Source organism: Belonocnema kinseyi, chromosome 1 (assembly GCF_010883055.1).
Source record: "Belonocnema kinseyi isolate 2016_QV_RU_SX_M_011 chromosome 1, B_treatae_v1, whole genome shotgun sequence".
Lineage (NCBI taxonomy): Eukaryota > Metazoa > Arthropoda > Insecta > Hymenoptera > Cynipidae > Belonocnema > Belonocnema kinseyi.
The window spans coordinates 95,911,029-95,934,218 of NC_046657.1; the positions used below are offsets into that span (position 1 = coordinate 95,911,029).

General features: G+C 37.0%; 1 protein-coding gene across 31 annotated transcripts in view; it reads left to right on the top strand.

Annotated features, from left to right (window-relative positions):
- Window positions 1–23,190, top strand: part of LOC117170505 (myosin heavy chain, muscle) — a 32,949-nt gene that overhangs the window by 6,216 nt on the left and 3,543 nt on the right. For 2 of the 31 annotated variants that reach the window (XM_033357302.1, XM_033359560.1), the window contains exons 5-20: window positions 1,313–1,545; window positions 1,625–1,688; window positions 1,784–1,882; window positions 4,623–4,726; window positions 5,987–6,124; window positions 6,201–6,470; window positions 7,120–7,290; window positions 11,556–11,735; window positions 11,822–12,243; window positions 13,538–13,658; window positions 14,928–15,191; window positions 16,568–16,777; window positions 19,664–20,037; window positions 20,129–20,641; window positions 22,491–22,569; window positions 22,961–23,125. In XM_033357302.1, coding sequence (XP_033213193.1) covers window positions 1,313–1,545; window positions 1,625–1,688; window positions 1,784–1,882; window positions 4,623–4,726; window positions 5,987–6,124; window positions 6,201–6,470; window positions 7,120–7,290; window positions 11,556–11,735; window positions 11,822–12,243; window positions 13,538–13,658; window positions 14,928–15,191; window positions 16,568–16,777; window positions 19,664–20,037; window positions 20,129–20,641; window positions 22,491–22,569; window positions 22,961–23,125 — 3,407 coding nt within the window. Of the gene's footprint in view, window positions 1–1,312; window positions 1,546–1,624; window positions 1,689–1,783; window positions 1,883–2,167; window positions 2,272–3,064; window positions 3,169–4,622; window positions 4,727–5,986; window positions 6,125–6,200; window positions 6,471–7,119; window positions 7,291–8,346; window positions 8,518–9,119; window positions 9,291–10,049; window positions 10,221–10,588; window positions 10,760–11,555; window positions 11,736–11,821; window positions 12,244–12,478; window positions 12,597–13,537; window positions 13,659–14,120; window positions 14,239–14,927; window positions 15,192–16,567; window positions 16,778–19,663; window positions 20,038–20,128; window positions 20,642–22,111; window positions 22,191–22,490; window positions 22,570–22,960; window positions 23,126–23,190 lie in introns of all 31 variants that reach the window. The other 29 variants (XM_033359410.1, XM_033359178.1, XM_033359342.1 and 26 more) reach the window with 29 other exon arrangements.

Genomic DNA, 23,190 nt, shown 5'->3' on the forward strand with positions numbered 1-23,190 from the left:
AATCGTTAAAATTTCAAGGAGCTTTTAAACTTTGAACGTTACGCTTTGAATTATTCTATTTAAAAAATGATTAATTTCTAAGTGAAATTGTTGAATTTTGATGTACAAATAAAAATTAAATACTTATTATTTGTAGAATAATCCGAGTAATTTTTAGAGATATGTATTTAGAGGTTTTGAAAAGATTAAAAATTAGTTTTTTCTGAAGACTTTGAAATAAAGTTTCGAAGTTTTTTAAGGATATATAAACTATTTAAAATTAAAATATTTCAACTTATAATGTGAAAATTGTTCAGTTCAAAAAAATGTAATCGTTCAAGCTTTAATGTTTGTAGCTTAAAGTTAGGTAAAATACTATAATTTAAACAAATTTAATTAATTGGTTGATTTTCTAATTCAGTGCATGGAAAATGATAAAACGGATTTAAATTTTTGAACATTAATCTGAATCTTGGAACTGTATAATTCATAAAAGTTACAAAATTCTAAATTTTCAGCCTAAATAAATTTAATTAAAAATTGTTCAATAGAAACGTGTTAGTACTTTCCATTTTATAGGTGTAAGTTATTAAGCATTTGAATACGAAATTTTCTAATTGAAAAACTTCTAAACTTTAATTTTAAAAGTTTAAAATTTAAGAGTTCCATCTTGAGTGCTTTAATTTAAATTTCATTTTTCATTAATTAAAATGGAAAAATGGTTAGCTTTCGAGTTTGAATATTTTTAAATTTAATTGACCGTGAAAAATGTTAACAATCCGGGAAAAAACTGGGAAATGGCTCCAAGCAAATTATCTTGATTATATAAAATCCTTGATGTAATGGAGAAAAATTACAAATGAAATTGTATTAAGTCCTTAAAAACACCTTTTAATTTAATGAACTAACCGACATAAGGGTTGTTTCTTGAGGACGAATTATGCGTCAATTTATTCAGCGGTTGTTTGACTGTCTAAAGTCAGTTTAGATTCGATTTAAAATGCGCAAAGGTCACACACTATAAAAATCTATCCAAATCTTTCAAAATCTTACGGATTTGTTTTAAAGGAGAAAGTTTAACCTCGGTTTTTTCCCTACGATTTTTTGAATCTCTAAAAACGCTATTTTAAGGGGTTTAACCTTCTTTTGCTTAAAAATAGAGGCAATGGAGAAAATCTATATATAGATTTTGATTCAACAAGCTGAAATATGTGTTATCTTCCATGAATTACTCTGTATCTAGACATATTTATCTCTCGAAGACGAATGTTTTTTTGGGGCCCTTCATTTGGAGAGAATAAATGGGAATAAAAACGAACGCTTTCACTTACAGACGCTGAAAATCAGTCTATGTTGATCACTGGTGAATCTGGAGCCGGAAAGACTGAGAACACGAAGAAGGTAATTGCGTACTTTGCCACCGTCGGTGCTTCAACAAAAAAAGATAAAGAAGACCCGAACGCAAAGAAAAAGGGTTCCCTCGAAGATCAGGTCGTACAAACCAATCCCGTACTTGAGGCCTTCGGTAACGCTAAAACCGTCCGTAACGATAACTCCTCTCGTTTCGTAAGTACTTTCTGAATATTAAAACTTCTAGTCGCGAAATTAGATCTTCCTTAACATTTTCTTGATCTTTCTTCTCCAGGGTAAATTCATCCGTATTCACTTCGGTCCTTCTGGAAAACTGGCCGGAGCTGACATTGAGACATGTAAGTTCGATTCTGTTTAAAACATTGAAGAGATCGTTTCTTCCTAAATTAAAAAAATTATAAGAAACTTGACTGTTCTAAACATCTTTTCTTAGATCTGCTGGAGAAGGCTCGTGTAATTTCGCAGCAAACTCTTGAGCGTTCGTACCACATCTTCTATCAGATGATGTCCGGATCAGTGAAAGGCTTGAAGGGTAAGATCGTAGTGTCCTCAGGGAATTAGTAGTTAAGTAAAACTTCCAATCCCAGTGTATTTTTCCCATTTAAAGTTAGACTTTCGCTCGAACTATTTTATTATCCCTTCATAATGAGATTCAAGCAGTCTAGATCCGAGGATGATGCTGCCATGTTTCGAGGGCGACCAACATCACTCTAGAGGCATCATGTTAGCCTCAAAGCGAGGGCATCGTTTTTTTTTCTCCTAATTTTGTTTCCCCCAATTGTAACTTGAATGTTGAGATCCTTCCTTTCATACACAGAGATGTGCTGTCTCTCAGACAACATCCAGGACTACTACTTCGTCTCCCAAGGAAAGACGACAATCCCCAACGTAGACGATGGCGAGGAATTGCAGCTGACCGACGTAAGGGTGACCGCCGAACGGATCGCGCGGGATTATAGTTTCACATTTTTGCAATGAGTTGTCTTCTTCTTTTGGCCCAACCTAAGTGCCTTCTTGTCTTCGCTTTGCATCTATTGGTTGACTGAGAGGCGCGATTTTGAACGCCTCTTCGACGAGGATGAGTTGGGCAAGCACACGCACTTTAGCAAGTGGATACTTATCAATTGACAATCATTTCAAATTTTAAGATCTTTGGAATCATAAAGTTCTAGAAGATATTAAAGCCCATAACTACTTGTATGAAGAACGTGTGCTTTCTCATTGTAGATAGTAGTTAGCTAACCTCTTGGGTTGACAACAGTTCAAGAGAATTTTTGACTGAAAAGATGTTATCTTCTGGAGCAGACGGTATCTTGCAAGACCAGTACCGCTAGTCAACACCCTTGAGAGGCAACTACTCGATTGCCGTAGTTTTAGAGTAATTTGTAGATCCCTTAAGAACTCCCTAGATCGAGAGCACCTTAAAAAAACAGCGAAAAATCCTTGATCTGATGATAAAATATTGCTTGACTATGCAATCAGATTTTCCTTAATAGATTTCGGTTCTTTTCAAGATCGTGGATCTTTCGCTATTTCCTACTAGAGTAACCATCTTCAACGAAATGGCCAATGCTTTTTCCTTGTCCTCAATCCTTTAAGACACCTAAAGCCACTTACGGTTGGACTCTAAAATGGCCAAGGACCCTTTGAAAGCCACCAGAATACATGGAATGGTTCATGGCTGACCCGCATGTTGTTTCATTTTTCCCTTCAGAGATGTGTCTGCTGTCAAACAACATCCGCGATTACTACTTTGTGTCACAAGGCAAAACCACCATTCCTGGTCTTGATGACGGCGAGGAACTTCTTGTTACCGACGTAAGTGCATGCTTCTCTACGGTGGGCTCTAAACTTGTAAATAAGCCATCTGTGTCCAGCATTAGAGCTCACCAGTCTTGGCCAAATTCTGCCAACAGACCTCATCGTGCTACCTGCTTCTCAGTATTTGTTATATGTCTGAACTATGTTGCCGCCACTCTCTCTACGTCTCCACTTTTCTCTATTCTTCTATTTCGTTGCATCTTCTTATCAAAATTACTATTTTTCTACGTCTCCATTTCTTTCTTTCTCTTTACTTCTTCTGTTTCAGCCTCCACACTATTTCTCTTAGATGTAGATATAAACACTAAACCTTCTTACAGCACCACATGGACTCTTTTTTTCTATCTCTTCGATTTTCCTTCTGTCTTTCTACTCAACACATTTTCTTCATTCTTTCAGCAACTCTCTTCGTCTATCTCTATCTATCACTTCGCTGATTTTTCTGTTTCGTTAATAACAACCGCAGCTAACGAAGACCTGGTGCGAGGCAAAAGTGTATAGCTTAATTTGCCTGCACCTCGTCTTCGCCAAGCCGCTCTTTCGCTGACCGAAACCAACCGAAGAAGGTTGTTACCCTTCTGCCTGTTGCGTTTTCGTGTATCCCAAAACTTTTTCGAGTCAAAAGGGGATAAGAGTTTGAACAGTTATCGATATACAGAAATGACGTTGCTGAGCAACAGGATCGGAGACTACTTCTACATTAGCCAGGGTAAGACGAGAATTCCGGGGGTCAACGACTCTTCTGAGATGGAAGTCACGGACGTAAGTCCATTCTCGATCTGCGGACACCTTGTCATGCGTGCACCTAAATCTTTTACCTCTTGAATGATTTCATTTCTGTAATTAATTAAAGTAAAAATCAATGTCTCAAAAAGATTAAATTCCAACATATTTGGCTTCAAAAGTAACCAGGAAAAAGATAGGTGTCACGAATGACTTGAGGAAGCTCCACGATGCAGGCCTCGCCCCCCGCCGCACAGCTTCCTGCCATAACCACTGCACGCAGCTGTCGTTGACGGGGGGCGGGAAATCAGGGGTATAACTTCGGAAATTAGGAAAGCTCGTCGCGAAATCCCCCCAAATCCCGCTCCCCGATCAGCATTTTACTAAAGCCTTTATCTTCCCTAACGAGCTACTACGTCAGAACCTGAGAAACTTGCATTGTCTGAGGTAACTTTAACAATCAGAGATAAAAAGTTTGATTTTAATTTTGGTACCGAAATGAAACTTCAACCCTGCAAGTTTTCCGGAAACAAAGAACCCGTCCAAAAACCATCTGTAGTCCCATCTGACCCCCGATAAATCATCGACAAAGTGTTAAGCGAAGATCTAGAATATAATTTTTTCCCACAACAGAAGCCTTCAAGAATTTATGAACAGGTCTCTTTATCTATAGCTTCCACAATTGTATTGAAAAAGAGGATTTAATTGATATATAAAAACTTCCACAGAAATGTGTTTCTTATCGAACAACATATACGACTATTACAACGTGTCTCAGGGAAAAATCACGATCCCTGGAATGGACGACGGCGAGGAATGTCTTCTAACGGATGTAAGTCCTTCGGGATGATTTAAATCGAAATGTTTTTTTATCCGGTCCCAGCATCTTGACCATCCAACTTTCCAAGTAATATTTGGGCCCTTACGGATCGTAAAATCCAGAAAAATTAACCATACTAATACTCTTCTAAATTTGATAGAAGAATTAGTAATTTTGCTGGATAAGTGATCGATATTTTGAGTATGGAAACACCAACTATCGTTGGCCAAATTTACTCCGTGTATATATCAAAAATCATATGTAGTATATAACACGTTTGATACCTGTTTAATCTCCTTTTTTACATAAAAGTTCCTAATCTTATATACCCAGACATGGTTGATTTCGAAATTGTTGATGTTCCAAATATTCAAATTCGAGCAGTGCTAATTCCCGGAGAAAATGTGAAATTAGTCAGAATTGCATAATTTGAATCTTATAAACTTTGAAATCTTAGACTTCATTTTTAATTGCTGCTCGAGTTGAAGTATCCCAGAACTTACATACCTGACGTTGGAACTCAACGAACTTTCGTGAAGCGAAATCGGATTTTCTTCCACAGTCATAAACTTCCGGCATGGCCAGAAGTAAAATTTTCCGCCCAGACAGACGGAAACAAGCAAGAAACAAACTTGCTGATATTCAAAATACAGAAAAAATCAGAAAATCGTAGAAACCAAAGAAGCTACGGTTCGTACCGACAACAAACGTGTACAACTGTTCTTGTCGTGTTTTATCAATATCGATGATATTGTAATGTTTGTTTTTTTATGGAGCTCAGGGAAGAAGCGGCTATCTAACACAAGCTGTGCTTCAGCTTCGCTCTCTGCGCTCAATGTGTAAAAATTGTCCTTTTGTCGCGCTGTGGCTTCTATTACGATTGTAAAATGTCCACTATTTACATACAGTAACAAAAGATCAAGTACATTACAAAAAGAGAATAAAAAAGGGGACATTTTACGATTCTTCTGTTGTGCTGAGAAAAGTTTAAGCTAGATGTCCGTCCATTCATAGTAAAATGTCGACGTCTTGATATGCTAATTTCTGTTACTGCATCATCCGCAGTGTGCTTTCTTCACCTTCTCGCTTTTAAAGTATCTATTTTTATTTTCCTTAAGCGCATAATTTCCTCTTAAATGCAAAATACCAATCAGAAGCGAACAAAGTCCTAATAATTTTGATGCTCAAATTTATTTCTAAAATATAAAAACTAGTTCGCTTCTGATTAAAAAAACCTAATTCCTTTAGCTTATATAATATTTTTCACTGTAGCAAGCCTTCGACGTTCTTGGATTCACCCAAGAAGAGAAGAACGATATTTACAAGATCACTGCTACCGTAATGCACATGGGAGGCATGAAGTTCAAGCAGAGGGGTCGTGAAGAACAGGCTGAAGCTGACGGTACTGAGGTTAGTAATTCGAAATATTTAAGCTTTTTATCAAACAATTCTTACAAAAATTTACCACATGAGTTTTCTTCTTTAGGAAGGTGAACGTGTCGCCAAATTGCTCGGCGTGGACTGCCAAGATATGTACAAGAACTTGTTGAAACCGAGAATCAAGGTCGGTAACGAATTCGTCACCCAAGGTCGTAACAAGGACCAGGTAGCCTACTCCGTGGGTGCCATGTCGAAGGCCATGTTCGACAGGGTGTTCAAGTGGTTGGTCAAAAAGTGTAACGAAACCTTAGACACCAAGCAAAAACGTCAACACTTCATTGGTGTACTGGATATTGCTGGTTTTGAGATCTTCGACGTAAGTTCACCAAACTTAATATCTATCTTCACATACATCAACAACTTTGGTTCGATCCTTATCAGAATATTAACACAAATGCAGTTTTCATTAAACATTACAAGCTGAGGATCGAGCAAACTAGTTAGTTAACATAGACCTACATTGATTTTGTTTCAGAGTGATGAATGGGTGTTTCTAAAGGCATTTAAAATGCTGATTCAATTCAATTCTTCAAATTGTTCTATAAGCTCTTGTTTTAGATGTGTTCTAACTTAAATGTGCTAAAATTTCGACTTCTCGTATTGTTTTAGGTTCATTTTAGCACTTGCAAGTGAAAATATCTTGAAAGCGAGAGCTGGTAGAGCATTTTGTACAATAAATTAGAATTTAGTACGTAAATTTTCTTCTGAAACACTTGTTGAGGTTTCTGTGACAAAGAAATAAATCAATGCAATAGAAAGTCGAAACCTGAATGGTAGACCCTCTTAAATAATCAAATCTTAGTATTGCATCTACCATAATGGGTTCAACTTTAAAACTTAACAGGTTTTGTATTTCAAAATGAACAGGAACACCGCTAGGCGATTGTTAGGTACCCAAAATTCGAAACAGAATTATCTTATTTTTTCGAGCTTAAGATTCCACCCGTATATTTCGTTTTCCCCAGTACAACGGTTTCGAGCAACTTTGTATCAACTTCACCAATGAAAAACTGCAACAGTTCTTCAATCACCACATGTTTGTACTCGAACAGGAAGAGTACAAAAAAGAGGGAATCAATTGGGCTTTTATTGACTTTGGAATGGACTTGCTAGCCTGTATTGAACTTATTGAAAAGGTAGAACTCCAGGAGAAAGTCCCGAGACTTTCTTGGAGAGCCCCACTCGAAACCCTTTTCTTCTTCTTTATCCACTGTAGCTGGATACTATTCCAATATAGCATGATACCTTATCAAAGAAATATGATCCCTTTTTTTGAAGTGACCCTAGAACAATCCGAAATTTTTTTTAAAAAATTGTATAGCCACCGCACTCTGCCCATTGGGAGAAGCAAGAGCGAGATTTCAAGGTTGTACCCCAGAGTGTACCCCAAACCAAGTTTTATTTCCTAAGTATTGATAGATAAGCATGAACTTTTTTCCCTTCATAATTTTTATGTACCAGTTTTGAACTTCACCCAATTATATTGTGACTAGTCTGTCACAATAAACCCATTTTTATACTACCAAAACATTTGCAGGATTCGATCTTGGAAGATCTTACTATTAAGATGAACTCAACTCTCCCAAGTCCAAACATATCAGAAACCTTGTTAACCCTTCACGATTTTAACACAAAAACATCATCTATATCATAAAACAGTGGACTTCACGTTCGAAAATTTCGTGTGTGTTAAATGTAGAATAAAGAACAAGTCCTGCATACGCACATGGAGAAAATATATATTGATAATTCAGCTCATTTGGCAAGAACAGTCGCTACCTTTTAAAACCACTTGGCTGTTTGATCAAAGTTCTCTTCTACATGTGAAATCATAGCAAGGTTTTAAGACAATTTATGAGTTATATAACTATGTGACTAATTGATGGAGGTTTGACAAATATGATGTTCAGTGACCTCAAACTGACCCTCTGTGGGTCATTATAATTATTTGTATATTACTACTTAATATCCGAGATATGTGATCCGTGGTGATGACGGATATCAATTCACATCAAATTCAATACGTCATCCATGTAAATTTGAAATTGCATTCAAACAAACCCAAAAAATTAATCCAAACATGTAAAACCCTAACAACTAACGCTGATCCTTGCAAAAACGCAATCAGCGACGTTTCCCAGACATAAATCAAAGCAATAAAATTGACCTTGTCTTGCCCTTTACTCGAACAGTTTAACAGCTTTGAGCAGCTCTGCATCAACTTTACGAACGAGAAGCTTCAACAGTTCTTCAATCACCATATGTTTGTCCTCGAACAAGAAGAATACACGAGAGAGGGCATTGAGTGGTCGTTCATAGATTTTGGCATGGACCTACTCGCATGTATCGAACTTATTGAGAAGGTATTACAGATCGACAACATCGAAATATATCGACAGATCAATCTCAATTAGATCTGATCGAAGCAGCTTGGAGAGAAGGCGGCTTCAGCCAATCTTGACCTAACGCTTAACAAGTGATCGTCCACTGTTTTTCACTACTTGTCCGTTCATACATTTTTTTGTACATCTTTCTTCTCGCTTCGAAGCAGGAATTTTATATCCTTTTCCATATCCTTGACCATATTCCATCCTTTCACTTTTTTAAGAATCAGAACTATTGGACAGAAGGTGATGTCTAAACAGCTAACTTTTTTAAACATCTCTCTTCTTTACCGAATTCTGTTTCTAAGTTTAGAACACACAGGAAAATTCAACATTGACACAATTCTTGAAAATTAGTGAAAGAACTTTTCCGAAGAAGTGCCTTATCTATTATAAATAAAAAATCTCTATTTTATCGTACAATAACTTATAAAATTCATAATTTCTTTAATATATTACTTTGAAGAAATCCACTATGACACTTATCCTTCATCACAACACAACTATTTTTTAAATATGCACCTTTTTCCAAGCGTCCTTTACGTTGTTCTTTTTCTTTTTGCCTTGCCTTTCTCGAACAGTTCAACGGTTTTGAGCAGCTCTGCATCAACTTCACTAATGAGAAGTTGCAACAATTCTTCAATCACCACATGTTTGTGCTTGAACAAGAAGAGTACAAAAGAGAAGGCATTGATTGGGCCTTCATAGACTTCGGCATGGACTTGCTAGCCTGTATTGAACTTATTGAAAAGGTATAAGTAATTAAGCCTAAGACATACTTGTGGCGAGCCACAGTCATGCAAAAAAAGAAAGAAAGAAGAACTCAATGTTGCGGAGCAGATAAGAAGCATTAAACAAGAAGAGTTTGCAATTTTTAATTGATGTTTGGGTGACGATTTAAGTCCAAGGTACAAGAATACGGGTACCGAACAGCTTCTCTAATTCCCCTTCGAACTCAGAGTTTTCTTCTTTGACCACTTTTACTATCATCCCCTCTTCATGCTTTCACATTCTGTATTTTACACACTGTTAATTACCAAACGGCGCAACACAAACGCTCGGGTCCTCTCCTAATTGTAACTTGTCTCGTCAAATCAGTGAATTTCCTCCGTATCAACAACTGGTGATTACGATCTTAATTCTCTTAACCTCCAAGGAGACATTCCGCTTACAAAGGCACTATAAAAGTTGCCCCATTCCCCCCAGCAAACAGCAAAAAATTGTCAGCCGGACCCCGCCAAATGATTAAAAAATCTAAAACTCCTTAATGTAACCCATATGTGGTTAAATAACATTCTCTTGATAGTGACCTTTTCTTTAATTTTCAATAGTCAACATACTACAAAATATTATTTCTATTAATTTATCTATAGTTTCCATTGCAAACATCATTGTATTTAGTTGAAAATTGAAGAAACCCTTTCTCTTTACACCAACCAACCCGGCAAAAAACAGTACATTGACCGCTGTCTTGCCTTTCTGTTTTTGTTTTCATCATCCCGCACGAACAGTTCAACAGCTTTGAACAGCTCTGCATCAACTTCACCAACGAAAAGTTGCAGCAGTTCTTCAATCACCATATGTTTATCCTTGAGCAAGAAGAATACCAGCGGGAAGGCATTGAGTGGACGTTCATTGACTTCGGAATGGACCTTCAGACAACCATTGACCTGATTGAGAAGGTACTCCTTGATGGAGATTAACAATATCGATCATAAATCAAAAGGAGGCAGATCAAAGACAATGAACGAGGGGTCGTCGTTTTAGATAAAACGCACTCCAGCTTGCAACTGCCACTCTGTGTCAAATCCAACGAAACAGCATCTGCGGTTTTCTTTTATCCTCGTGCACGTGACTAATCCAATTATCTTTTCACTTCTCATAATATTCACAGTGTCAAGGGTGAATGAAACCCTCTCGCGATTCTAAGACCTGGAGTTCTGGAAGCTGAAACACGTGATGACACACGACTCTATCTTTACTTCTTGCCTCTTTTCTTTTCACCCTATAAGTGTTCATGTGCTCTGTGTGTTTTGCATTTGCACGTTAGTTCAACGGCTTCGAACAGCTCTGCATCAACTTTACGAACGAGAAACTGCAGCAGTACTTCAACCACTTCATGTTCGTACTCGAGCAGGAAGAATATGAACGACAGGGAATCGTCTGGTCTTTCATAGATTTCGGTATGGATTTGCAAAGCACCATCGAACTCATTGAGAAGGTAAAAGGGTCGTCTGCTACTAACACTTGCGGCCTCTAGTGTGTTTTCAATAACATTTGTCAATTTGTGAGCTTGCTAGTATATGTATTCATATGCCTTCTGATTATGTATATGTATCTCTGTCTATCAACGCAAAAGCTCCAAAAGCCTAAAGTTGAAAAAATGAATCTTGGATAATTTACGTCTTAATTTGCAACACTATTCAAATCACTGTTGGCATCCCCAATTGCCATTTTTATCTTCAAAAGAGTTCAAAACTGTCCAGAATTTATCTTTTCAACAAGTATTCCTTGACGAGTTCTGATGGTTATTTCCATCCTCGTCAACCAGCTACAAACTGTAAATTACCTTTTCTTGAATGTAGCTGTAGCAGTCGGCCGCTCCATTCAAAAAAGGGGTAACTGCAGTGTTTCATAGAAGTAGAGTACTAAGAGTAGCGGCGTTTTTCATGCATTCATGAATTGCGTCTTTGTATTCCTAAATTGTTTATTTACAAGTAAAATTCCGAGTTTTTGCATTCATAAACTGTAATTTTTTCATCAATTATTCTTAACAAAGATTTTTTAATATCAAGATCTAATATCATCGTAGTTCGCAAACTTGCTGCCAGTAAATATTACAACTTTGATCATTTTCGTAGTGCCAGTAAAATTTGAGACTTATTTTGTAAAATTAGCAATAATTTAACGCACATTTTATACTTGAACCTAAACAAAAACGCTACTCTTGGAGATATTTAAGCTGTCAGCTAATGACTATTTTTGGTACTCATCCGCTCTTCTTATCCTTAAAACAGCCCATGGGTATCTTGTCCATCCTTGAGGAAGAATCTATGTTCCCCAAAGCCACCGACAAGACCTTCGAGGAGAAGTTGAACAATAACCATCTCGGCAAGAGTCCCAACTTCTTGAAGCCTAAACCACCAAAGCCTGGTCAACAACCTGCCCACTTCGCTATTGGCCATTATGCCGGAAATGTAAGTATTCTTTTTTAAAAAAGGATATTTAATTTTGGTTTAAAATTTCTTGCAGATAGTTTAGTCTAACCACAAATTATTTACAGGTACCATACAACATCACTGGATGGCTCGAGAAGAACAAGGACCCGTTGAACGATACCGTTGTTGACCAGTTCAAGAAATCTACTAATAAACTGTTGGTAGAAATCTTCGCTGACCATCCAGGACAGTCTGGCGGTGGCAAGGGAGATGATGCCGGTGGCAAGGGAGGACGTGGTAAGAAAGGAGGTGGTTTCTCCACTGTGTCTTCATCATACAAAGAACAGCTTAACAACCTGATGACCACTTTGAGGGCTACCCAACCTCACTTCGTCCGTTGTATCATTCCCAATGAGTTGAAACAACCTGGAGTGATTGACTCTCACTTGGTTATGCATCAGCTGACCTGTAACGGTGTGCTTGAGGGTATTCGTATCTGTCGTAAAGGATTCCCTAACAGAATGAACTATCCTGACTTCAAACTGCGGTAAGAATCAACCCATAACTTTAAAATTTACGTACAAGTTTGCACCATGACTTAGACTCATGATGTTCACTTATTGCTACTCCTGATTTAAAATGTACTGTTAATTCTCCCTTTAATAATTTTCTCCAATTGAAGGAAAGGACCATTGACATCGATAAATTAGCACTATTGTGATATAAATCTATTTGTCTCCCCTAGTAGAATCTTGCGTAATCTTAATTTTCTTGGGGAACAGTTACCTCATCTTAGCGCCCCAGGCCATGACGGCAGAAAAGGATCCCAAAGTGGCAGCCGCAAAATGTTTGGAATCTACCGGTCTAGATCCCGACTTCTACAGGATTGGTCATACGAAGGCTAGTCTTCTAAATTTTACCGGTGCTTCGGTGTTACCCTCTCAAGATTTGTTAGATGATACCATAGACAACCCGAATGCGTATTAAGTACCCCAACGAATGCAAATTTAAGCATCTTTTTCCTTAAAGTCGGATGCCCTATGACTATTACTTCTCTCGGGATGAAGAGTATGACTCGATTTCATATTAATAATCCTCTTAGTGGTGTGTCCCAAGTTATTTCAGCTTTCATGAGTTATATCCACTGATTGTTATCCAAACGGCGGTTTTTATTGTCCAGATTCTTTTCCCTCCCTCGTATTGTCAATTTTTACATCATCGTAGAGCCACGCTGAGAGAGGATGACAGAAAAGAAGCCACCGAAGACAATGTAGCCCATTTTAAAGTATTTTCACCCCTTTCAGTAGTGCTACCCCCTTCAGTGAACCCCCTACCTTGCAAACGAAAAAAGATTCAAAAAAATTCGGAAGTAATTGGGTGATCTAGATTTATATATGGTTTGCGGAAACACACCAAGTTTGTTAGTATCTGTTAATTTTTTAATAAAAGTGAAGAACAAGAAAACCGTTAACAAACTCAAATTCGTTCATTTTATTATAAATCATATAACGTATGAGAGAGGGAGTTTCTACAATTATAAACTTCACAATATCTGAAATATCATAAAAAATGTACTTGCCGATTTTAATGTTTTGCGCGGCAGAATTAACAATCCGGAATCGCAGTGTGAACGAAATGTTCTATAAACCGGTTTCACAGGAATTCCAAATTCCAATTACGTATAATTCGTTTGAATCTATTTTCATTTACTGGGTGTTTCAGTATTTTTATTCCTAGCAGTATTTTGACCCCATAACTTATAAACCAATCATATCATATGTTTGTAATATCCTAAACTAATAAATGAATTCGCCCCTTTTCTGCGTGACCTCCACCTATAGGTACAAAATCTTGGCACCCGCTGCAGTCGATGCAGCCGCAAGTGATCCAAAGAAGGCTGCTGGCGCTGTTCTGGAAGCATCCGGTCTGGATGCCGATCAGTACCGTCTTGGACACACCAAGGCACGAGTTTTCCAAATCCAATCAAATGCCATTGCTATGTTGTTTGATTTTAATTTTACAGCTTTAACATAGGTCCATATACTGGTTCCGCCGGCAGAATTTCGCAAATCCAACTGACTGGACGCGAATCTCAATGTTGTTTATCATTTGTTATTTTCTATTAATTAATTGCATCCTAAGAGTTAGACTAATTCTTGGTTGCAAAATACATTGCATTTATTAATTTTAATAATGGAATTGTAATATAAATTCATGATAAATTTTAACCCTGAATTTCTACTATGGGACCAAGAATTAGTTTTGAGGAACCTACAAAAATACGAATCCAGTTAGGCCTCATTTTTGCTCATGTAGAAACCACCTTCCTTTCCTGCATCTCGTAAATAGACATCGAGATTGCACACCTTAACACTTGATGTTTTTTTCTGTTTTTTTACTCCTATTGAACTCTGGACCAAACAGATACAAAATTCTGTGCGCCAAAAAAATCACCGACAACATGACACCAGAAAAGATTGCTGAAGTTGTTCTTGAATCGATAAACATCGAGCCTGATCAATACCGAATGGGTCGCAGTAAGGTACAGGACACCTTCGTTACTGCAAATTGATTCAGATCTTTGGAGATTTTTTTGACTTCCTAACAAAGGGCATTTCATTGCCTTTTTATTCATATTAACTTTTTAACTCTTTAGGTATCTTGTTTTGAATTAGAAAAATATTAAAAGTGTCTTTAAAATAGTGTTTTTGCAAAGTGCACTTGAGTGTCAAGACATTAATGACCCGCTTCTGAAAATATCCCTTTAAATGAACAGGCACTAACACGAATGGCAGCTCTGAATTCATGACTGTAAACCTACCATTATGATCGATGTAGTTTCGAAGAATTTCTTGTGTAATCGACCTTTCGCATAAATCATTCCGCGGAATATTTGTTCAGCGAATGTTTAAAGATTGTGGAAACTTTTAAAATAACTACTCTTTGTCGAAAGTCGAAATGACTTTGAAGGTTGATTAAACGATGAGAATTTCTCAGAAAAAAGCTTTTGTGTATTGTCTAAAAAAAAGTTTACAAATGCATTATTACATATTTGAAATTCCCGTGATCAGAAGCCAGTTAGGCTAGTACCTGAGGAAAGGGAAATTCAAACTGAGTGAAACTAGTCCATTTTCTGCATGAACCTTACAGAGGATGACTCATAACTTCGCTTAAGAAAGTAGGGATTGTAGAGAAGAAATCAAATTTTGAACTTGGTTATAATATCACTAGGTGTTCTTCCGTGCCGGAGTCTTGGGTCAGATGGAGGAGTTCCGTGACGAACGTCTCAGCAAGATTCTCTCCTGGATGCAGGCCTTCATGAGGGGTTACTTGGCCCGTAAGGACTACGCTAAACTTCAAGAACAGAGATTGGCCCTCCAAATTGTACAACGTAACTTGCGTAGATATCTTCAATTGCGCACCTGGCCATGGTGGAAATTGTGGCAAAAGGTCAGGCCCCTTCTCAACGCCACCCGTATCGAAGACGAACTTGCCGTGAGTATTATGAATATTTACTTATACATATTAGTAGGTCGGTTCAAGTAACTATGTTTTACGATAGATAAAATCAAAGTTTCAATTTTATGTAATAACATTATGCTTTCAATTGATATTAGTGTCACTTGTGTACATTACTTGGCAGATATTCAAAGACGTTACTCTTTAGAAAGGACAGAAGTTCTGGATTAAATTGTATCAAGATTTAATTACAGTTTGAAAATACACTCTATTTTAGGCGTCTTTCCATTTATTTGGAATCATTTGTGAAGTTTTATTACTTACGAAATAATTTTGATTACCTAATTCTGACATTAATCAATTTTTTGACTAAATTACATAATTTTAATATGCACCCTGAGTTATAGTATACCTGCCTGGCAGCGCAGCATTTCTCGAAATACCTCCCCGTGCTACATAAATTTCTACATTTCTATTTTGGCTCCTTCGCGTAACAATTTCGCACGGCTATTAATGCGATTAGGTACAGCTAATTAACGCGATCATAAAGTCCCCACTCTCGACCCTCGGTTTCAAACGATGTCAGTCTAAATTAAATCTAATTTGTTATAATTGTCCAACTCACATTCGCCGATCATGATTCCATATTCCAAAGTTTTTTTTCGTTGTTTTTTCTTTAGTTATGGATACGGTAATTTAAAACTCATGTCTCCAAAATACTTGCATCCTTTCCAAATTCTGGAAAAGTTCTGGAGAACGCCTGCGCGATTCGGTTATTTTTAGCTTGTTTCTCCACCCCTTCCAGTTGAAGGAGATCGCGTTCTAAGATCGGTTATAAATATTTTTAAGAAGCTCTCTCATCCAGCGGTTAGGGAGGGGAGGGATTCACAGCCCACGCATAATCTTAGTCGAGGTTTTTGGGCAGAAAAGTTTAGACTCGCGGAAACTCGTGGCCAGTCTGGAACACGAGCGCGCATCGTACCGAACGAACCCCCCCACGAATCAACGAGCCAATCGGTGAGCTCGACCCCCCCTGTTCGCGTTTAAGTCAAAGTTTCCTGCGTGCACTTGTCTCAATCGAATTATCGAACGAACGCACCACGCGGCGAACCGCGAGAATTCGAGAAAGATATCATTGCATTCGATTCATCTTGGCTGGTCCGCATCGATGCATTGGATCATCGCGGTATCGTCAACGACTTAACATCAGACGTTTCTCGCTGCGACGTGAAAAACTAGACACACATTTTTTTACTCTGAAATTTTAACTTTGATTGGTCCAAACGTTATTTTTCACAATTCTTTGATACGATTAGAAAAGAAAACCTGAGGGTATTGGGAACACTTGAGATCAAGTGGTAAGCATGGCGAATCTAGCGAGCGATAACACGAGTCCTGAAATTGGCTTGCAGGAATTGCAAGAAAAGGCAAAGAAGTACGAGGAGTCATGGATAAGGGAGGAGAAAATGCGAAAAGAGTTGGAGGAACTCAACACCAAACTCTTGCAAGAAAAGACCGACCTCCTGAAACATCTTGATGGAGAAAAGGGAGCCCTTTCAGAATACCAGGAGAAGGCCCTTAAACTTGGAGCCCAGAAGGCCGATCTCGAATCCCAGTTGTCGGTAAGTCAAAAACTTTTATTATCTTTTGTGTATATTTAATTTTTTTCGAGCCTTGAAAAACCAGAGCTCAGATTGTCGAAAAAGGATTCAGTGTAATCATATTTCCAAGATTTCATCTGTGGTCACTTCAGATCATAAATTCTATTTATATTTCAACTATTCCAGAAATTGTTAAATTCGTCACCAGCTTATTAGAATCTGGACCGTTAAAAATATTTTTCATCAGATTTTAAGAATATATTCCTGTATTGATGACAGCCTCTTGAAAGAAAAATAATCTCTTCTCTAAACAAGAGACAACAGGTGACTCCTTTATATTCCAGTCTTCCAAGTAGTAGCACTCAGCGTAAAGTCAGGCATTTGCATCTATAACTTCAAACCATACCGTTCAAAGTTACGGACCGTGGATAAAATATCGAAAATACTTATTTACTCATCTTTTCTAAATCTGACTCGGGTCCGTTAATTAATCTTTCCATGCATACGACACTTTTCGTTCCAGTAAAACTCTGCTTATTCGGCGTGGTTTCATAAGACGTGATCTAAAATTAAGTGTTGAGAAGAGCATTTCTTTTTCTTACTTTTATATTATTTTCTTCCCCTGAAGAAGTTGAGGGGATATGAAGGTATAATTTCGTGAAAAATACAGATCGCCCCCACACTAACGTATTGCCAGAAGTTCGGGTGCTAGGGCGGGGGATTAAGGAATGATGAGTGCATTAGTCAGCCGTGGAATATTTAGAATCGTGGAAATAGCCGGAAAGAATTCCAGCCATTGGACGAAGAGTTGTTCTTTCAGAATCCAGTCTAAATGTTGTCTAAATGCAACCCCGAATTTTGTTTTCATCATTGAGGGGAATTCGAAAATTATTCTTTTCGTTTAGTGTCATTGTTCCTCTTTCATTTGAATCCCATTTTCCACTTTTTGATCACTACGTTATACACGTTCTGAATATAATTTATCAACCTACGCGAATTGAGATTCTTTGATCTGTTTAAATCCCTTTCAGTTAATGACACATTTTTGATTTTGAAAAAATAGATTTAATTTGCACTTTTTTTCAGTTCGTCGCGTGAGTCAGAATATATTATGGCTACTTACTTTCAAACTGAGAAAATAAGTATCTAAAGTTTTAATGATGTAATAAAAAATAAAATTTTTGGAAATATCAAATTTTGATAGAATTTATAAATATATAATATGTAGAAAATAACGTACATGCGCAAATTTTGATGCAATTAATAATCTAAGTTAGTAGAAATAATCAAAAAACAATTTTAGGCACGGGACAATATGGTTTTAATCAAAATTCACTTCTTTAGGGTCAGACTGTGCCATGTCTGATAAAGTTTTTGATTAAAGTATTTATAAATTCTATTCTTATAGGAAAGTAACCATAACAATGATTTTTTGTAATGCTGTATTTGATTAAATACTTGAATAATAGAAATTATTCAGAATTTTTTTAATTTTTACAAATATTAAAAACTTGGTTGGAAGGTAATTTTTTAATACGTTCATAAGTTTCAAATTTTCAACTAACCCTAACTGATGATGAAATACTTTAAAATAAAATTTGCAAGTCTCCAAAGAATTGTAGGTAATTTGTTCATACATTGAAGAAGATTATTAATAAAACTGTGCATTCAGGATACAATATTCGAATAAAAATTTTAATTCAGCCTTTCTGTCTATTTTTCAATTTAAAAATCCATTCAAGGGGCTCGGTACATTGTAATCCTCAAACTAAATTAACATCACTTTACATCGATATTTTGAGGTGGAAATTTTATTATTTGCAAGTTGGCTTGGCGTACTCTAGCTCTCATGTGACGAATTGGCAAGGTTTGATGACGTCATAGTAATCTTTGAATTTGCATCGATGAAATATATAATTATTTATTGAACTTGTTGCGTCACGTGAATGATTGGCAGTTGATTATTATTAGGTGATCTGCATTAAGAGGTCACTCTTGCAGAAAATTAGGGCAGGCGCGGAGTGCCGATTAAAGTAGAGCAATGCTATCAACTGCAACGGTGAATGAACTTCTTGATTCCATTTAGCTATGAAATGTTCGATTCAATAAAAGAGAGAGGCAGTTAGATGCTTAGGCACTTCGATAATCGATTTCAAATATCTTATCATAATTGATCATACTCTTATTAAACCTTATCTAGGTGGGGTTATCTCGCAGTTTACCAGTGCCCCATATAGAGTGAGCTGGGAAGGGGGTGAAGGGGGAGGATCATGATAGTCTAAATTTAACGGAATCCTAGATTCCAGTTTACTAAAAGTAGGCGTGGTGCAATCTGTAGTTGCTTCTTATTCCTCCGTTGCTTCCTCTTCCTCTTCTTTTCCTGAAAGAAGAAGTGGAGAACGAAAAGAGATAACAGGTGTGCTGCTTATTAATGACGAAGATGACGCACAGGTCTCTCTTCTCTGCTCTTTTTCTCTCGTCTACGATCTTTTGGCTCGGGTACTTCCGCCCCCTGTCATATTGAGATGACGAATCGAGAGACCCCTTGCTCCAAGTCACCTGTATCGGTCGTGCCAATATTCTTTCCATCTTAGCCAACCATACTAATATTAGGCTTCGAGCTCTTTGCATCGTTAGCCCCGTTCCGCATCTCAAGGCTTGGGTGCAGTACATTCATTGAACTACGTACATGGCCACTTTCAACCTCATCAAATAAACGGTTCTTCTTTGGATCGTTTGATGAAGCATTATGGCAAACCGGCAACGCGATAGTCTGTACGCAAATTTCAAGTCTCTTATCAGCTATTACTTAGTGCAGAATCAAGTGACTGGTGCTTCATTATCCTCGAGGCAGACTTTGATCACTGGAGATTCTTGATCAGAGACTGATGCTATATTGTTCTTTAGGATATCACCGACAGATTCCAACAGGAAGAGGAGGCAAGAAACAACCTCTTCCAAGGAAAGAAGAAGCTCGAACAAGAAGTCTCCGGCTTGAAGAAGGATATTGAGGATCTCGAATTGACGATCCAAAAGTCCGAGCAAGATAAGGCGACCAAAGACCACCAAATCCGTAACCTCAATGAAGAGATTGCTCACCAAGACGAGCTCATCAACAAGCTCAACAAAGAAAAGAAGAATCAAGGTGAGGTTAACCAGAAGACCGCCGAAGAACTCCAAGCTGCTGAGGACAAGGTCAACCACCTTACCAAAGTCAAGGTCAAGCTCGAACAGACTCTTGATGAACTCGAGGACACTCTTGAACGCGAAAAGAAAGTTCGGTGGGTTATCTTTCATTTTCTACTAACGGATATCAGTTGAACAAATGATTCCGAATTTATTTGATTAAAATATTATTTCTTTATTCTATAGCGCTGATGTTGAGAAGACCAAGAGGAAGGTTGAGGGAGACCTCAAGCTTACTCAAGAGGCCGTTGCCGACCTTGAGAGGAACAAGAAGGAACTGGAACAGACCATCCAGCGCAAGGACAAGGAACTCTCTTCCCTTACAGCCAAGCTGGAGGATGAGCAGTCTCTTGTTGGCAAGCTCCAGAAGCAGATCAAGGAGCTCCAGGCTCGCATCGAGGAGCTCGAGGAAGAGGTCGAAGCTGAAAGGCAGGCACGTGCCAAGGCCGAAAAGCAGCGCAGCGACCTCGCTCGAGAACTCGAGGAACTCGGTGAGCGTCTCGAGGAGGCTGGCGGCGCTACTTCTGCTCAGATTGAGCTCAACAAGAAGAGAGAAGCTGAGCTCAGCAAACTCCGTAGAGACCTTGAGGAAGCCAACATCCAACACGAATCCGCCCTTGGAATTCTCCGCAAGAAGCATAATGATGCTGTTGCTGAGATGGGAGAGCAAATCGACCAGCTCAACAAAATCAAGGCCAGGCAAGTAGATCTTGTTTTTATTCGAAGTCTTATTTATTACGTTTACAGGGTGTATACCCCGCCTGGAAAACCTGAAAATGTCGGAGAATTGATTTAAACTTAGACCATTTTTTCGAGAGCGTGCTTTTTTAAATTACAATATTAAATTGAAAACCAATGATTCTTGTTTGTAAAATAGCTTTATATTACTTCATTGAATTATTTTGTGTAATATTCGTTTTTTTTGGCTTGAAGTTAATTTTTTAACTGATAATTTAACTTATCTGTTTTTGGTTGAACATTGATCGGTTGAAGTTAAAAATTAATTTATTTTATTGAAAAAACGTTCTTTTCTATTGTATTCCATTGTTTCATATCCAAAATTTGATTATTTTTTGGTTTAAATATCAAGTACTGAAAGCTTAACTATTCACTTTTTGGTTGAAAAATGATATTTTTAGTTAAATATTCTACAATATGACAATTCATATTTTTAAATAAAAATTTCTCTTTCTGGTTGAAAATTAATCTTTTTTGGTTAAAAATTCAACTAATCCAGTTGAAGATTCAATAGTTTGAACTTATAATATTTATATTTTAATAAAATTATTTTTTAAAGTGAAAACTGAACTATTTAACGTTTAGTGAAAAATTGATCTTTTTTATTCTAAATTAAACTATTTCGTTGAAAATTTGTCATTTTTAGGATACAAAATTATGTATTTTGTTGACAACTCGTCTTTTTTGGTAGAATATTAATCTTATTGTTTAGGTATTCCAGTTAAATATTTATCATTTTAGTTGAAAAAAATACTTTCAGTGGAAAATAAATCTACTTGGTTGACAACGAAACTAGATTTTTTTAAAATTATTTTTGGTTAAAACTAATCTTCTTTAGTTCAGAATGCAGTTATTGTTTAAAAATCTAACAACTTGGTTTAATATTCATCTATCTTTTTCCAAATCCAAATTTTTACTTTAAAAGTTATGAATTTTTAACGGTTTATATTGAATTTAATATAGTACCCACATTCATTTTACCTAAATATGTACTGAATTTTCAGTATCAGTAGATACAATGTTTTTTCTGAATTATTATTTAAATTCATGGACTTTAGAGATAAATGCAGAAAATATGAAATTATGTTTTTAGTATTATTTAGTTATTTGAGTCATTGATCGTGCTAAATTGTTTAAGAATGTCTTGCAATATTAATTGAAACTGCAAAAAAATATTATTTATAATAAACTCGCGAAGCTGCATGCAAATTCCGAGTCGATTGTTCAAGAAAATTCAAAATATTTGAATGGCTCCATGCTGTGAAAAATTATGCTTGGAAAAAATTTGGAATTTGTCATGGATTTTTGCCACCAGGATTTGAGTAGACACCCTGATTTATATTTTCAAACAAATACAAGGGCTCCTTTAAACTTAGATTATACAATCAGGTCGCGACAAACTTTGATTAAATATCCCAATCTTTGTAATAGGGCCGAAAAAGGCCGTAACGACATCCACGTTGTACTGAACAACGCCCGTGCTGCCAATGACGTCGTCGCAAGGGAGAAGGTACTAAGTTTTAAAAGACCCGGTTAAGAGTTAAATTCCAGAAAGTGTCGTGGAATAGTTTACCAAAATTCTCTTTACGTGTAACATAATCCCCATTCCTTCAATGTTTCTTTCTCGTGAATCATTATACGTCTTCCAAAACCGTGACTACCAGTTATGCAAAGTCTCCCCGGTAATTTTATTACATTTTACAGGTTTTGTTCCAGACTATGTATTCATATTTTTATCTTAACTGTGTGCTAGTCCTAAATGTGTCTCTAATCCTCTTCATTCCGCTATTTTACATGTTCACCGAAACAGGATTGAGAAGGAGAAGGTTCAGTACTTCAGTGAATTGAACGATCTCCGCGCTACTGTTGATCACCTCAGCAACGAAAAGGTAACGTTACGTTTCCCCTTTAAACCATATCCAGCATACTAACGCTGATAATAACATGATGTGCGCCAGGAACTTCAACGTGATAAAGGAGCTGGAAGAAGAAAAAATATCCCTTTATTTCTTCGTCTCGTCTAAAAGTTCATTGTTTTAGGTGCTTGCTGCTTGTTTAATATTTGGTTCCTTGTTTTTTTTTGGCCCAGAAAGTTCTTCAAAAGTATATCTTACATAAATTGTAACGTAAATTGTACGTAAAATGTAACTGATAAGTGTAACGAGTTACTTTTGTTCGAATGTAACTTACCTGATACTGCTAACATGATATACAAGTGAAGAATTTTCAAAGTGGACCGAAGAGAAAGTTTCCTTTTCTAATTTTTAAAATACTCTATAGGCTGCCCAAGAGAAGATTGCTAAGCAATTGCAACATCAGTTGAACGAGACTCAAGGCAAACTTGAGGAAGTGAACCGCACGTTGAACGACTTTGACTCTGCCAAGAAGAAGCTGTCGATCGAGAACAGCGATCTTTTGAGGCAGTTGGAAGAGGCCGAATCACAGGTCAGGATAAATTTCTAAAGACTATGTCGTGACAGCCTTTAGTTCTTTAAGCAAGAAGGAAACTG